Below are 17,885 nucleotides of genomic sequence, written 5' to 3'. Positions count from 1 at the left end.
CCACTCTACCAACCAAGCTATGCTGCCCCCAGATGAAACAAAACTTGAACAATTTGGCCACAATACATTGCTGTATGAATACTTTTGACCCAGCAGATTTGGTTTAATTTTCAGAAGATCCATAATAAATTCATAAAATAACCAAACTGTCGTAACGTGGACTGTGGTGTGGTTTGTTTTCCCAGAATGCAAAGGAACTGGACCGGTCCTGGCATAAAGGTAAAGACATACTTAATATTTTACTCAAAAAGTACCAAAAAAAAAGTGCTCACAGCAAAGGCAAAAAACTTGAATAACAAAAAACAACCCGGAGGCGAGCATGCCTCACACATCGTAAAACTGAGGACATGAAACATGAACTAAAAAAAACTCACTAAACTGTGGCTTGAAAACAAAACTTACACATGGGCAGTGAAACAAAACTTACTTGGCAGCGCATGAGTCAACAGCAAAATCAGAGTATTGAGTATAATCATAACCAGGGTGTTGAATATGGCGCCAGGCCGACTGCCTGGCAACTACAAGCTTAAATAATTCAGACGTGATTAGTGACAGCTGCGTGAGTCCCAACACATAATGGTTGTCATGGTGACAAAACCAGAGTGCACAAAGAGTCCAAAAACCAACAGAATATAACCAAAACAAAACATGATCACAAAGACATGACACAAACTTCATGAATGTGTTTTGTGACCAACACGTATGTGGTCCAATCACTCTGTCACAAAAAAATAAGAGTTGTAGAAATTATTGGAAACTCAAGGCAGCCATGACATTATGTTCTTTACAAGTGTATGTAAACTTTTGACCACAGGTCAATTTTTGTTTCATCTGACATCACATGGACAAAAATAAGACCTTCTGGAGGAAGGTTATGTGGTCCAATAAAACAAAAATTTAGCTGTTTGGCCACAATACCTTGCAATATGTTTGGAGGAGGAAAGGTGAGGCTTTTACTCCCAGGAACACCATGCATACCGTCAAGCATGGTGGTGGTAGTATTAGCCTCAGGGTCTGTTTTGCTGCCAATGGAACTGGTGCTTTACAGAGAGTAAATGGGACAATGAAAAAGGAGGATTACCTCCAAATTCTTCTGGACAACCTAAAATCATCAGCCCGGAGGTAGGGTCTTGGGCACAGTTGCGTGTTCCAACAGGACAATGAACTCAATCATGTCAAAAGTGGTAAAGCAATGGCTAAATCAGGCTGGAATTAAGGTTTTAGAATAGCCTTCCGAAAAACCTGACCTAAACGTGTGGACAATGCTGAAGAAACAAGTCCACACATTTAGCCGAACCCTGCAGATTTGGTCACATTTACCAGTTATGAAAAGAACCAAACTTCATGAATGTTTTTTTTTTTTGTGAGAAACACCTATGTGCTCCAATCACTCCATCACAACAAAATAAGAGTTGTAGAAATGATTGGAAACTCAAGACAGCCATGACATTATGTTCTTTACCAGTGTATATCAACTTTTGACCGTGACTATAAGTACTTTAGAGGCATTGACCACAAACATTTTTTTTCTCGACTTCGTCTCAGGTAACAACGTGCTCGTACCTGTAAAGGGATCTCCCGCCAATGGTAGCCAGGTTGGAAAAAACACTCAGATCGGTCATGTTCTCGGGCCAAGATTGGATGTTGAGGTAACCTGCAGACATCGCGGACAAAACCAGTGCATGAGAAGTCCCGTCGGCATTGCTTTATGACACAAAGACCGCATTTGATGAGGAAGCACAAGAATATAATTAGGTTGTTGCCTACGTCTTGGAAAAAGAAAAGTTCAAGCGGGAATTAATTATTTGAAGGAAACGGGACAATATGCGCTAATTAAAAGACTGGATTTGATATTCCGCGCAATTTGTCGAGTTGCATTGAGTTTTAATGACGGATAATATCGCATCAGCATGTGTGGAAACGGCGTTAAAGCTCGGGAGCTGAAGACGACTGAGGCGGAGAAGCCATTGCTCTTTCTTATTGCTTGGCTTTTCATTATGAAAATGCAGCTTCGCTCCATTAGCTGTTTGGCTCAACTGCAAGCCACACTTTAATATGACGAAGGGTTTGTATATCAGACATCCCTCATCCCTTTAGGGCCTCCACTCACTAATGAGCACACACACACACACACACACACACACAATAATAATGTTTTGTTGCTCAGCCATTATTTACAAAGTCACTCACTCACCTGTGATCTCTTTGACAGTGCGGAATACGTTAAGGCGCTCGGGATCCATCGGTCCAATTCCATGATACATGTCCCTGGAAGCGGAAAACATAAAGAATTAGGGATTGACCGATTATTGGCCGGGCTGATTGTTGGCGCCGACACTTGGCGTTTTGACAACTGTCTTTTATTTAATTGATAATGAATATTAATATTTAACTCTTATCTTACTGACAGGGTGGAGTGCGTCTCCCATAACAGTATGACCTCGGACTATGTTAAGGTAACGTGTGTAGTTCCCCAGGGTTCGGTCCTTGGCCCTGCACTCTTCAGCATCTACATGCTGCCGCTGGGTGACATCATACGCAAATACGGTATTAGCTTTCACTGTTCTGCTGATGACACCCAACTCTACATGCCCCCAAAGCTGACCAACACGCCGGACTGTAGTCAGCTGGAGGCGTGTCTTAATGAAATTAAACAATGGATGTCCGCTAATTTTTTGCAACTTAACGCCAAAAAAAGGGAAATGCTGATTATCGGTCCTGCTAGACACCGACCTCTATTTAATAATACAACTTTAACATTTGACAACCAAATAATAAAACAAGGTGACTCGGTAAAAAATCTGGGTATTATCTTCGACCCAACTCTCTCCTTTGAGTCACACATTAAAAGCGTTACTAAAACGGCCTTATTTCATCTCCGTAATATCGCTAAAATTCGCTCCATTTTGTCCACTAAAGACGCCGATATCATTATCCATGCGTTTGTTACGTCTCGTCTCGATTACTGTAACGTATTATTTTCGGGTCTCCCCATGTCTAGCATTATAAGATTACAGTTGGTACAAAATGCGGCTACTAGACTTTTGACAAGAACAAGAAATTTTGATCACATTACGCCTGTACTGGCTCACCTGCACTGGCTTCCTGTGCACTTAAGATGTGACTTTAAGGTTTTACTACTTACGTATAAAATACTACACGGTCTAACTCCATCCTATCTTGCCGATTGTATTGTACCATATGTCCCGGCAAGAAATCTGCGTTCAAAAGACTCCGGCTTATTAGTGATTCCTAAAGGCCAAAAAAAGTCTGCGGGCTATAGAGCGTTTTCCGTCCGGGCTCCAGTACTCTGGAATGCCCTCCCGGTAACAGTTCGAGAGGCTACCTCAGTAGAAGCATTTAAGTCTCACCTTAAAACTCATCTGTATACTCTAGCCTTTAAATAGACCTCCTTTTTAGACCAGTTGATCTGCCACTTCTTTTCTTTTTCTCCTATGTCCCCCCCTCCCTTGTGGAGGGGGTCCGGTCCGATGACCATGGATGAAGTACTGGCTGTCCAGAGTCGAGACCCAGGATGGACCGCTCGTCGGGACGCAGGATGGACCGCTCGTCTGTGTATCGGTTGGGGACATCTCTACGTTGCTGATCCGCCTCCGCTTGGGATGGTTTCCTGTGGACGGGACCCTCGCTGCTGTCTTGGATCCGCTTTGAACTGAACTCTCGCGGCTGCGTTGGAGCCACTATGGATTGAACTTTCACAGTATCATGTTAGACCCGTTCGACATCCATTGCTTTCGGTCCCCTAGAGGGGGGGGTTGCCCACTTCTGAGGTCCTCTCCAAGGTTTCTCATAGTCAGCATTGTCACTGGCGTCCCACTGGATGTGAATTCTCCCTGGGTGTGAGTTTTCCTTGCCCTTTTGTGGGTTCTTCCGAGGATGTCGTAGTCGTAATGGTTTGTACAGTCCTTTGAGACATTTGTGATTTAGGGCTATATAAATAAACATTGATTGATTGATTGATTGATTGAACCTCTATTATCAGCATTTCTATTACTTCAAATGTAACAATATTCAAACAAGCCTCTGCCTTTTTCTATTTCGACACACAGAAGATAATACAAATAATAACAGAATAAATGAACAAATTAAAAAGATGGTTTGACAAAAACAGACTCTTTGAATCTCAGTCAGACTAAACTAATGCTATTTGGTAACAGTAGAAGAGAAAATCAAACAATTACAAATAGATGGAGTAAATATTGAAAGGATAAAATAAAGATGAGTAAATTGATTGGAAATATTAAGTAAACATATATAAAACAAAGTAGCAAGAAACTCGTCAATAATGAATAAAACAAAACATGTTCTGTACCAAAAATCACTTCATATTCTCTCCAGCTCTCTAGTGATACCATATCTGAGTTATTGTGTGTCATGTTTTGTGGTCACGTTCTGTCTGGTGTTGGACTCATTGTGCACTGTTTTGTCACCATGACAACTCATTAGTTTCACCTGTTATGTGTTCACGATTTGTTTGGACTCACGCACCTGTCAATCACCGCACCACTATTTAAGCCAGATTCTCTGAACCTTTTGATGATTTTACGGACCGTAGATGGTAAAATCCCAAAATTCCTTGCAATAGCTCGTTCAGAAATGTTGTTCTAAAACTGTTCGATAATTTGCTCAAAAATTGGTGACCCTCGCCCCATCCTTGTTTGTGAATTACTTAACATTTCATGGAAGCTGCTTTTATACCCAATCATGGCACCCACAGATGCTGCCTTTTGAATTTTGCGCCTACAACAATCCGAATGGTTCTTTTCCTCTTTGTTCCGGGGGACACCACGTCCACAGTTTCCAAATATAAATTGAAATGTGGACACGTCAGACCACAGAACAGTTTTCCACTTTGCATTAGTCCATCTTTGACGATCTCAGGCCCAGCGAACCCGGCGGCGTTTCTGGGTGTTGTTGATAAATGGGTTTTGCTTTGTATACTAGAGTTTTAACTTGCACTTGCAGATGTAGCGACCAACTGCAGTTACTGACAGTGGTTTTATGAAGTGTTATGGAGCCCATGTGGTGATATCCTTTACACACTGATGTTGGTTTTTGATACAGTACCGCCTGAGTGATGAAAGGTCTGTAATATCACGTGCAGTTATTTTTGCGGATTCTCTGAAACTTTTGATGATTTTACGGACCGTAGATGGTAAAATCCCTAAATTCCTTGCAATAGCTCGTAGAGAAATGTTGTTCTAAACTGCTCGATAATTTGCTTACAAAATTGGTGACCCTCGCCCCATCCTTGTTTGTGAATTATTTAACATTTCATGGAAGACGCTTTCATACCCAATCATGGCACCCACCTGTTCCCAATTAGCCTGCACACCCATGGTATGTTCCAAATAAGTGCTTGATGAGCATTCCTCAACTTTATTAGTATTTAATGCCACCTTTTCCAATTCTTTGTCACGTTTTGCTGGCATCAAATTCTAAAGTTAATGATTATTTGCAAAAAAATATGTTGTCTTTGTAGCATATTTCAGTTCAGTTTCAGTTTCAGTTTATTTTCAGTCTAACAAAAACATATTCAAACATAGATCACGATTCAAAAATGAATAACATGACTGAAACAGGCAGAAGCAAAAAAGCTTATATGCCCAACATACATTTTTTACATTCAATTAAGTTACCTTTTCTAATAATTCTGCAACACAAAAAGAAATATAGTCATTCAGCATCCACATTCAGGCTGCCCCCCAACAAATAATACAAAAATATGTACCTACACACATACACTTTTCTGTAAATAAATAAACATACATACCTTCTAAATACAACATTTAACCAAACAAACATAAATTTCTAGTTCACATAACTCTTTAAAATACATTGTGACATGTTCTTTTTGAAATTAAATACTGAGTCACTCATTTTTATTTCTTTACCAACAGAATTCCACAAATTAACACCAAGAACAGATAAACATCTACGTTTAACAACTAGTCTTGCTTTTGGTAAAATAAACTTAGATTCATCTCTTAGATTGTATTTGCTGGTCTGTAGAGAGAAGTATTTTGAATTCCTTCTGGAAGAGTATTTATTTTTGCTTTGAACATTATCTGTGTTATTTTATAATAAACAATATCTTGAAATTTCATAAGTTTTGATTTAACAAATAATGGATGGGTATGGTCATAATATCCTGCTTTGTTTATTAGCCGTACAGCTTTTTTTTGCAGCAAAACAATATCAATAGTTATGGTTTTAAAAGTGGTTCCCCAGAGTTCTACACAGTATGTCTTGTATGGAAGTATCAAAGTATAATAAATTGTTAACAAAGAATTATAATTAAGTAATTCTTTAGTTTTATACAAAACGCCAAGTGTTTTTGATATTTTAGTTTTTATATAATTTACATGTTGTCTCCATGATAACTTATAATGGGTTGTACTTGTATAGCGCTTTTCTACCTTCAAGGTACTCAAAGCGCTTTGACACTACTTCCACATTTACCCATTCACACACACATTCACACACTGATGGAAGGAGCTGCCATGCAAGGCGCTAATCAATTATAACTCCCAAAAACTTAGTATCAAAGACACGCTCAATTTTATCTCCATTTATTTTAATATTTACTGAATATGGGTTGAAAATGATTTGCAAATCATTGTATTCCGTTTATATTTACATCTAACACAATTTCCCAACTCTTATGGAAACGGGGATCGTATCATTAATTGCTAACACTGGAGAAACATGTTTTTTTTCCACCAAAGTCAGCGTGCGCCTCTCATATGATGTCTTGCCCGACTTCCATTTGTATCTATCAGTTTTCTCCGAGAGCTCCAGGTCACTTTGACAGCACTGCTGGATAGAACTCGGAACATTTCTCACCGACCTACCCCAAAAAAGGGGACATGGGACTGTTTGTTTACTGTTGTTGTGTCTTATTCCATCCTTCCATTGAGTTGTTTTCGAGCAAGTACAAAAGGTTCTTTCTGCTCATGCTCACACGGGTCCACAAATCAATACGTCCGTTTTAACAATAGATCAAATGTCTGCATGCATCGAGAAAGAGTTCGAATACAAGGATTTCCGCTTCACATTTTGGGAAAACTCACATCTCTCTCTCTCGAGCCATCTCGGGTCAGTTAATTGCTCTCTCCCTTGGGAGGGGGGGGGGGGGTGATTTGATGCTGTCACTCACCCTTTAATCCCAGTGATGAGGAAGATGAGGTTGCCATTGATTTTCGTGCAGTTGACGAATTTATCAATATTGCTGGCGTCCACCGTTTGAGCCGTTTGCAGGCTGCCCGTCCCGATGCCGTCGCACACTGTTGAGACGAACACAATCAACGCATCCATTACGCTCTTGCGCGTCTGAGGTGATGAAGTACATGTCACTTTATTTTCAACATTTGCTTGCAACGATAAGGTCATGCGTTGGAATGATTGTGATGAAAGCGCCACGTAACAACACATTTGCATTAATTACAATTTTTTTTTGCCGGCCGTGTCTGACCAAGGCAGTCAAGGGCGATGATAAATAAGGCTGGCATTAAATCGTAACCCCTTTTTGATAGTGATTTATACAAGCCAATTCCATATCTGAAATGTTAATTTGTTATCATTCCCCACAGTTCCTTTGGCTATCCCTCATTAACCTCTCGCTGCTGCATGACGATGAAACGGAGAGATTAACCCTTGCATGGAAGCAATGAGGATATTGCAGCTGTGTTGGAGCCATCTTGCAGCCAAACACCGTCAGTACCAAAATCCAGTGCTCAAACCAAGAATAACAAACGTTAGTGACTCGGTTTCTGTGCTGTATGAATACAACTGCAAAATAGGCCACCATCAAGCCAAATAAGGTCGTGAGTACCAGCACTTTGACGAAGAAAATGAGAAACAATTTTGAATTCAATAAATAACTTGTAGCAAAGTGGGAAAGTGACGTTTGTGTGGGTCTCCCCTCTCCACCTCCCCCTGAACTCACCACCGTCTTCCCCAACAAAAGTCTTCAATAAAGGTCAACGTAATGTTAAAGGCCTACTGAAACCCACTACTACCGACCACGCAGTCTGATAGTTTATATATCAATGATGAAATATTAACATTGCAACACATGCCAATACGGCCGCTTTAGTTTACTAAATTACAATTTTAAATTTCGTGCGGAAGTATCATGCTAAAACGTCGCGGTATGATGACATCACGCATTGTAGAGGACATTTTGTTCCAGCACCGTTCACAGCTATAAGTCGTCTCTTTTCATAGCATAATTCCACAGTATTATGGATATCTGTGTTGCTGAATCTTTTGCAATTTGTTCAATGAGTAATGGAGACGTCAAAGAAGAAAGCTGTAGGTGGGAAGCGGTGTATTGCGGCCGCCTTTAGCAACACAAACACAGCCGGGGTTTCATTGTTTACATTCCCGAAAGAAGACGGTGAAGCTTTACTTGGATTGGACCACACACACAAAGAACAGTGTGTTATGCGGCGATCATTTCGAAAGATCGTGTTTCGAAGAGGGTCCCTTGCGAAGGGCAGAGATGAGCACCACCCGTCGACTGGTGCTGAAGAAAGGTGCGGGGCCGACCTTCAGGTTGTACAGTTACGGCCGTATAATCTCACTAAAACACTAGTAACACAATAAGCAGAAAAGGGATTTTCCAGAATTATCCTAGTAAATTTGTCTAATAACATCTGAATCGCTCCCAGAGTTTATTTTTTTTAATTTTTTTATAGTCCTTCACTCTCACTTTCCTCATCCACAAATCTTTCATCCTGGCTCAAATTAATGGGGAAATCGTCGCTTTCTCGTTCCGAATCGCTCTCGCTGCTGGTGGCCATGATTGTAAACAATCTTCAGATGTGAGGAGCTCCACAACCCGTGACGTCTACTACTTCCGGTACAGGCAAGGCTTTTTTATTAGCGACCAAAAGTTGCGAACTTTATCGTCGATGTTCTCTACTAAGTCCTTTCAGCAAAAACATGGCAATATCGAGAAATGATCAAGTATGACAAATAGAATGGACCTGCTATCCCCGTTTAAATAAGAAAATCTCATTTCAGTAGGCCTTTAAATATTAACTTATCCATTTCATTCATCATTTTTATGTATTTCACAATGTTTTCTGCATGTAAAAAATATTGTCTATTTATTGTGTTTGGTGTTGATTGTATAGAATATAATATAGAATGGGTTATTTGGATTTACATTATTTTTTAATTAGAAAAAATGCTTAGATTTTTGTACAATTTGCTCTTTGTTAAACCATTTCACCTGTAATGCCAAGTTTGTACTTTTGTTTATGTGTTTTCTATTTACAGCAATCTTTTGGGTCATCTCAATCTGGTTGGGTCTTGACCCCAAACACACGTAAAAAGTGGTAAAGGAATGGCTAAATCAGGCTAAAATTAAGGTTTTAGAATGGCCTTCCCAAAGTCCTGACTTAAACCCTATTAAGAACATGTGGACAATGCTGAAGAAACAAGTCCATGTCAGAAATCCAACAAATTTAGCTGAATTGCACCAATTTTGTCAAGAAGAGTGGTCAAAAATGTAACCAGAAGCTTGCCAGAAGCTCGTGGATGGCTACCAAAAGCGGGTTATTGCAGTGAAACTTGCCAAGGGACATGTAAGCAAATATTAACATTGCTGTATGTATACTTTTGACCCAGCAGATTTGGTCACATTTTCAGTAGACCCATAATAAATTCATGCAAGAACCAAACTTCATGAATGTTTTTTGTGACCAAGTATGAGTAGAAATTATTGGAAACTCAAGACAGCCATGACAATATGTTCTTTACAAGTGTATGTAAACTTTTGACCACGACTGTGTAGCCCTTAATCACAAGTGTCTCAAAGGCATACTTGCCAACCCTACCGGATTTTCCGGCAGACTCCCGAAATTCAGCGCCTCTCCCGAAAACCTCCAGTGACAAATTTTCTCCCGAAAATCTCCCGAAATTCAGGCTTAGCTGGAGGCCACGCCCCCTCCAGCTCCATGCGGACCTGAGTGAGGACAGCCTGTTTTCACGTCCGCTTTCCCCCAATGACGTTATATCTGTAGAATAATCGAGTGCGAGTTCTTGGTTTCTTATGTGGGTTTATTGTTAGGCAGTTTCATTAACGTCCTTCCGGCGCGGTAACAACACACAACAACAGCAGTCACGTTTTCGTCTACCGTAAAGCAGTTCGCTTGCCGTAAACAGGACAATACTGTCATCTACATGCATATGTGACAATAAAATCTACGGCGGGGGTCTCAAACTCAGTTTACCCTTCTCCCCTCTTAACCACGCCCCCAACCCACCTCCCTAACTCCCGAAATCGGAGGTCTCAAGGTTGGAAAGTATGCTCAAAGGGCTGCACAAGCCACAACGCATCCTCGACTCAGATCCCATATCAGGATCACGTTTCCTGTCAGCTTCTTCCACTACGTCACATTCCTTGCTGAGCACTCATCCTCATTCGTGCGTCTGATTAGTGATCTGCGTTCTGCTGCATTCCTTGTTTTTGTCATTATTAAATACATTTTCACCTGCATTCTGGGCGGGGTCTACACCAAACACAGAACGTAACATAAACTTTATTATTTATATCACGTCCTGCATATAAACTGAATATGTCATGTTCTGTTGAAGGGAAGTAATTCCTGTGAATCAATGCCTATCTGGTGTTATGACGTTATATCCCACGGAAACAGTGTGGTTTCTTTAGCTGTTGACAAGTAGACAAATGCAGAAGAGTACATAAAGCTGTAGAAAACAGATTTGTCCCGAGACCGGATTGATGCAGGTGCCACCTGGGCCATCTATGGTATTTCGTCAAACCCAGATCTGAGTTTAAGACATTATTAGACGCCATTGGCGATGAGTAGCCGAGTAAAGGTGGAGGTGCAACCATTTGATTGTCTGCAACAATGAAACTGCGTTAAAATAGAGGGCCGTCAATTTCTTGGTACCTACATCGGGGATTTTCATAAGCACAGCTTTCATGCATTCTCCTGCTGCCATGTGTCTGGTGTTCCTTTTAAAAGGCCTACTGAAATGAGATTTTCATATTCAAACGGGGATAGCAGGTCCATTCTATGTGTCATACTTGATCATTTCGCGATATTGCCATATTTTTGCTGAAAGGATTTAGTAGAGAACATCGACGATAAAGTTTGCATTTTTTGGTGCTGATAAAAAAGCTTTACCTTTACCGGAAGTCGCAGACGATGACATCACAAGGGTGAGGGCTCCTCACGTCCTCACATTGTTTATAATGGGAGCCTCCAGCGGCAAGAGCTATACGGACTGAGAAAACAAAAATGTCCCCATTAATTTGAGCGAGGATGAATTTGTGAATGAGGATATTGATATTGAAGGACTAGAAAAAAATAAAATAAAAATGTGGAGGGACGCAGCCGACGGGCCGACAGCGGGCTGAGAGGAGCGGTCCTGACCAGGATGGAGGCCAGGCGGCGGGGAATGCGGCGGAGAGGAGGGGCCTGACGCACGCAGAGCGGCACGACAGCAGCAATCTGAGTCAGGTGCGTACAACACACACCTGTTCACAATCTCTCCATCTGCTGCTGCAGGATAAGAAGGGCGAGGGAGGAACGATCGTGGCAGAGTTAGGAGAGGAACAACCCGGCACGGAAGACCACGAGAGCGACAACAGAGACCAGTCCAAAGATGAGTCCCCGCCACAGACGCAGCAAGCGAAGACCGAGAGGTGCAGCGCGATCAGCGGGAGGTGCCGGCGCACTAGAAATGGGCGCGCCCGACTGGACGAGAGAGAGATTTATTGAAACAATAAATCAGAATCCAACCTGTTATGATGCGTCGTTTATCCAATGGCACAGCAACCCAAACCAGGACGGCAGGAGTCCCGTCACAAAAATGTGTGTGTGTGTGTTTTGTCTCGTCTTGTCTCATGGTATTATTAGTGTACAGGAGTTTTTCTTGTTTTGTTTATAGAGTATTGTTCTTGTATTATATTGTTTATGTCAAATGTGGAATGAGTGAGAGGGGCTGGGCTATTATAAGCAGCTGCTTCATCCAATCCCTTTTCAAGCCCTGCATAAATATCTTTGCCAACATGTAAAAAAAACCCCCAAAAACTGTGTTTAGTTGTACTGTGCAGGTTTGAAATAAATATTTCAATTCAATTCAATTCAAAATAAAATAAAAAGCGACGGCTCCGGGCGGCGGCAGTGTGAGCGTTTCAGATGTAATTAGACACATTTACTAGGATAGTTCTGGAAGATACCTTATCTGCTTATTGTTTGTTGTGTTGAGATTTTAATGACATACCTCAAAGTCGGACGCCAGTGTCTCAGAGAGAAGCCGAGCTCACAGCTGCCTTTTTTGACAGCTACTGCAGCCACTGATGTCTCCGGTAAGATATATATCACAATTTAAAGCTTCACAACACACAAAGAAACACCGGCTGTGTTTCAGTTGTTAAAGGCAGCTGCAATCCACCGCTTTCCACCAACAGCATTGTTCTTTATAGTCTCCCTTATTAATTGAACAAATTGAAAAAGATTCAGCAACACAGACCTCCAAATTACTGTGTAATTATGCGATGAAAAGAGACGACTTTTAGCCGTGTGTGGTGCTGAGCTAATATGTCCCCTCCAACCAATAACGTCACAAACACACGTCATCATACGCGTCATCGTTACGCGACATTTTCAACAAAAAACTCTGCGGGAAATTTTAAATTGTAATTTAGTAAACTAAAAAGGCCGTTTTGGCATGTGTTGCAATGTTAATATTTCATCATTGATGTATAAACTATCAGACTGCGTGGTCGGTAGTAGTGGGTTTCAGTAGGTCTTTAACTCGTGTCTGATTGACTCGTGTCTGATTGTTGGGATGGTACCGTTTACACATCCGTCGAAGTTGTACTTTAGACCACCACCACCGTTTACTAAACATTCCGCTTCCTGTCGACAACCACGACAGACAGCAGAGGTATAAAACGGCATAATGGCTGCTTTGCTGGCCACACTTTGTGGGAAATCAATGTGCAATCCAAATAAAACATAATCCTCATGTGGATTACCTTTAGGGCAGATGTCTGTACAGGGAATGCACATCTTGATGCGGTTCTCCTCCACTTCCATCTTGTTGCTAGGACACGCGCGGACACATGAGCTATGGTCCACCACAAAGTTATCTGAAACCAAGAGAGGATGTTAGCACTCCTTAGCACAGGGGTGTCAAACGTACGGCCCGCGAACAGGTTTTATCCGGCCTGCGGCATGAGTTTGCGAAATATAAAAATGAGCCGAAATTTTGGAATGAAAGAAACGGCTGTTCTGAGAATGTGTCCACTAGAGGTCACAATAGCAATTCTGTGCATTTTTGTAAATCCGGGGTCGGCAACCCGCAAATTCTGAGCCACATGTGGGTCTTTGATCACTCTGATGTGGCCCAGCTCCATACTTGCCGACCCTCAAGATTTTTCCGGGAGGTTGTCCGGATTTCAGTGCCTTTCCCAGGAATATCCCTGGGCTAACTTTCTCCGTTTTTCACCTGCATAACTATTTTGAGGGCGTGTCGTGGTGACAATGCTTTTAATGTTCTTGAAAACATATCGCCGCGCCCGCCTTCACGCCATGCTATCTGCGTGCCGGCCGGTCACATGTAGCATGGGACCCCTGATAGCACACATCATTGAATCCAAGGCATACTTGGTCAACAGCTACACAGGTTACACTGATGGTTGTGATACAAACAACTTTAACACGCTTACTAATATGCGTCACACCGTGAACCCACACCAAACAAGAATGACAAACACATTTTAGGAGAACATCCGCACTGTAACACAACATAAACACAACAGAAAAAATACCCAGAATCCCATGCATCCCTAACTCTTCCGGGCTACATTATACACCCCCGCTACCACCAAACCCCACACCCCCAAACCTGCCCTCCTCAACCGACGCACGGAGGGGGGTGTGGGGGTTGGTGGTAGCGGGGGTGTATAATGTAGTTAAGGATACATGGGATTCTGGGTATTTGTTCTGTTGTGTTTATGTTGTGTTACGGTGCGGATGTTCTCACGGCACGCCCTTGTTATTGTTGTCCGGGTGAAAATCTGAGAATATTATCCTCGGGAGATTTCTTGGAGAGACACTGGAAACCTCCCGGAAAAATGGGGGGTTGGCAAGTATGCAGCTGAGCCACATCAGAGTGATCAAAGAGCCACATGCGGCTCAGGAGCCGCGGGTTGCAGACTGCGCTAAACAATGTTCCCTCTAATGTTCCATCTGATTTACAGGTGTGTAATTAGTTGTGAGTTCATGCACTGTGTTGGTTTTGTTCTTTGAACAAGGTGATGTTCATGCACGGTTCCTTTTGTGCACCAGTAAAAAAAAATATATAACTTTGTCTTTTATTTGAAAAAATGAATAAATCACTAAAGAAGGGATCGGTGAATGCACATATGAAACTGGTGGGGTTTGGTACCTCTAACAAGGTTGAGAACCACTGTATTAGAGTAAACATTGCAACATTTTATTGTTACATTTCACCCGTTTGCTCCTAATTTTTACGTTTTAAAATTTTTTCAATCGTATTTTTAAAATGTGCCGTTGGGCCGTTAAACATTTACCTGCGGGCCGTAAATGGCCCCCGGGCCGCACTTTGGACACCCCTGATTTAAATACTCTCTGATTTACAGTGGGGCAAAAAGTATTTAAACAGCCACAGATTGTGCAAGTTCTCCCGCTTAAAATGATGACACAGGTCTGTAATTTTCATCATAGGTACACTTCAACTGTGAGAGACAGAATGTGAAAAAAAAATCCAGGAATTAACGTTGGAGGAATTTTAAATAATTTATTTGTAAATTATGGTGGAAAATAAGTATTTGGTCAACCATTCAAAGCTCTCACTGATGGAAGGAGGTTTTGGCTCAAAATCTCACTATACATGGCCCCATTCATTCTTTCCTTAACACGGATCAATCGTCCTGTCCCCTTAGCAGAAAAACAGCCCCAAAGCATGATGTTTCCACCCCCATGCTTCACAGTAGGTGTGGTGTTCTTGGGATGCAACTCAGTATTCTTCTTCCTCCAAACACGACGAGTTGAGTTTATACCAAGATGGATACATGGATGATACAGCAGAGGATTGGGAGAATGTCATGTGGTCAGATGAAACCAAAATAGAACTTTTTGGTATAAACTCAACTCGTCGTGTTTGGAGGAAGAAGAATACTGAGTTGCATCCTAAGAACACCACACCTACTGTAAAGCATGGGGTTGGAAACATCATGCTTTGGGGCTATTTTTCTGCTAAGGGGACAGGACGGTTGATCCGTGTTAAGGAAAGAATGAATGGGGCCATGTATCGTGAGATTTCGAGCCAAAACCTCCTTCCATCAGTGAGAGCTTTGAATTCTTGACCAAATACTTAATTTTCCACCATAATTTACAAATAAATTCTTTAAAATTCCTTCAATGTGAATTCCTGGATTTTTTTTTCACATTCTGTCCCTCACAGTTGAAGTGTACCTATGATGAAAATTACAGACCTCTGTCAGCGTTTTAAGTGGGAGAACTTGCACAATCGGTTTAGGCTCCGGCTTGCATGCCGTCTTTGATACAAAGCAGACAGACATACGTGGGCATTTCTTGACACAGAAGGCTCCGTAGGTGTACTTTGCTCGGGGATTGTGCTCCAGCTGGAAGGACGTCGGGTTGTACACAAACGGCTGAGGGCACTGGGTCACACACGCGCCGCTGTCGTTGAAGTTGGTGCAAGCCTGGGAAGTGAAACGCCAGAGTCAGTGGAGAACACAGGTACGGGGAAGTCGTACTTATTGCAGCTGCAATTCATTTTTATACAACTTGTGAATCATGCTCGCAGCCGCAAATGGGAGACAAATTACAGCCATCCATCCACGGCCGCCATGTAAATGCTGAAATGTTTTGCCATAAAGCGTTTTGTCGCCAGTGGCAACGGACTGAATTCTCAGTAATTGAATTGGATGAGCCTTTCTAGTGAATTACAGCTACAATATCACACCTCAGCAGCGGCACTGGTCCAAACAGGACCGACTGGAGGTGATAAGAGGGCTAATAATTGGAACAATGAATCACCAATTTGCTCTTTGAAGAAAGCTACGGGCGCGGACGCTTACCAACCGGTGAAATGACGGATAATGCATCGAGTAAACAAAGTCGATCATTTTCGAAGTTGACAAAGGCCCCGTTCACACTGAGGTTATCCAGGGTAAATCACACCGAAGCTTGTCCGTGTCCACACACAACAATGCCACCGTTTAAGACCCCCGCCGCACTCCGTCCGCCGGCGCAACGCCACCTAGTACGCATGGGTGGAAAATGTGCACGTCATAGTCAACTCCAGTGTTGCTTTGTGTTCTCAAAGGCCTACTGAAATTAGATTTTCTTATTCAAACGGGGATAGCAGGTCCATTCTATGTGTCATACTTGATCATTTCGCGATATTGCCATATTTTTGCTGAAAGGATTTAGTAGAGAACATCGACGATAAATTTTGCTAATAAAAAAGCCTTGCCTTTACCGGAAGTAGCAGACGATGTGCGCGTGACGTCACGGGTTGTTAAGCTCCTCACATCCTAACATTGTTTACAATCATGGCCACCAGCAGCGTGAGCGATTCGGACCGAGAAAGCGACGTTTTCCCTATTAATTTGAGCGAGGATGAAAGATTTGTGGATGAGGAAATTTAGAGTGAAGGACTAGAGAAAAAACAAAAAAACAGGCGATTGCAGTCGGAGCGATTCAGATGTTATTAGACACATTTACTAGGATAATTCTGGAAAATCCCTTATCTGCCTATTGTGTTGCTAGTGTTTTACTGAGATTAAACAGTCGGAGGGGTGTGGCCACGGGTGTGTTGACGCCAGAGTCTCTGAGGGAAGTTACGAAGCTGCAGCAGGACGGAAGCTCCGCTGATGTCTCCGGTAAGAGGAGACTTATTACCACAATTTTCTCACCGAAAACTGCCGGTCGACACGTAGTCGGGATCCATGTTCGCCTGACCGCTCTGATCCATAGTAAAGCTTCATCTTCGGGAATTTTAAATTCGTAGATTCGCGGATGAGGAAGGACCAAAAAAAAAAAGACGGCAGGGGCAGCGATTATAATGTTATTAGACACATTTACTAGGATAATTCTGGAAAATCCCTTATCTGCTTATTGTATTACTAGTGTTTTAGTGAGATTATATGGTACCTGAAAGTCAGAGGGGTGTGGCCACGGGTGTGGTGACCACCAGTGTCTCTGAGGGAAGCCACGTTTCTTGACGAGGCAAAGCAAAGGCAGCTGTTGGGGCCGGGCTGAGCTTTTTTTCCCCCCCTCCTCCACAGTGGGAGCATCCCACGTTCGGGGGAGGCCGGTCGGAGGAGGCAAGAGAGTCTGCAGCTGCCTCTTTGACAGGTGCACGAGGAACGACGCAAGCTATCCATCTCATGTCTACTGTAAGAGCAGACTTATTACCACAATTTTCTCAGCGAAACCTGCCGTTTGACATGTGGTCGGGAACCATGTTTGCTTGACCGCTCTGTTCCATAGTAAAGCTTCACCGCCATCTTTGGGGAATGTAAACAATGAAACAAGGAAACACCGGCTGTGTTTGTGTTGCTAAAGGCAGCCGCAATACACCGCTTCCCACCTACATCTTTCTTCTTTGACGTCTCCATTATTAATTGATCAAATTGCAAAAGATTCAGCAACACGGATGTCCAGAATACTGTGTAATTATGCGATTAAAGCAAACGACTAAACAACATGTCCGCTACAATCCGTGACGTCACGCGCACGCGTCATCATACCGCGACGTTTTCAACAGGATACTTCGTGCGAAATTTAAAATTGCAATTTAATAAACTAAAAAGGCCGTAT

General features: G+C 42.3%; 1 protein-coding gene across 4 annotated transcripts in view; it reads right to left on the bottom strand.

Moving 5' to 3' along the window:
- LOC133544541 (receptor tyrosine-protein kinase erbB-4-like) overlaps positions 1–17,885 on the bottom strand; it is a 651,156-nt gene that overhangs the window by 166,742 nt on the left and 466,529 nt on the right. For all 4 annotated transcript variants that reach the window (XM_061889985.1, XM_061889988.1, XM_061889987.1 and 1 more), the window contains exons 7-11: positions 15,619–15,760; positions 13,046–13,159; positions 7,181–7,307; positions 2,195–2,268; positions 1,564–1,654 (exon numbers count right to left, since the gene is read on the bottom strand). In XM_061889985.1, the coding sequence (XP_061745969.1) occupies positions 1,564–1,654; positions 2,195–2,268; positions 7,181–7,307; positions 13,046–13,159; positions 15,619–15,760 (548 nt within the window). The remainder of the gene's footprint in view (positions 1–1,563; positions 1,655–2,194; positions 2,269–7,180; positions 7,308–13,045; positions 13,160–15,618; positions 15,761–17,885) is intronic.

This window comes from Nerophis ophidion, linkage group LG27 (genome assembly GCF_033978795.1).
Source record: "Nerophis ophidion isolate RoL-2023_Sa linkage group LG27, RoL_Noph_v1.0, whole genome shotgun sequence".
Taxonomy (NCBI): domain Eukaryota; kingdom Metazoa; phylum Chordata; class Actinopteri; order Syngnathiformes; family Syngnathidae; genus Nerophis; species Nerophis ophidion.
Note: the sequence above shows the minus strand (reverse complement) of the source record. Positions and strands in the feature narration are given on the sequence as shown.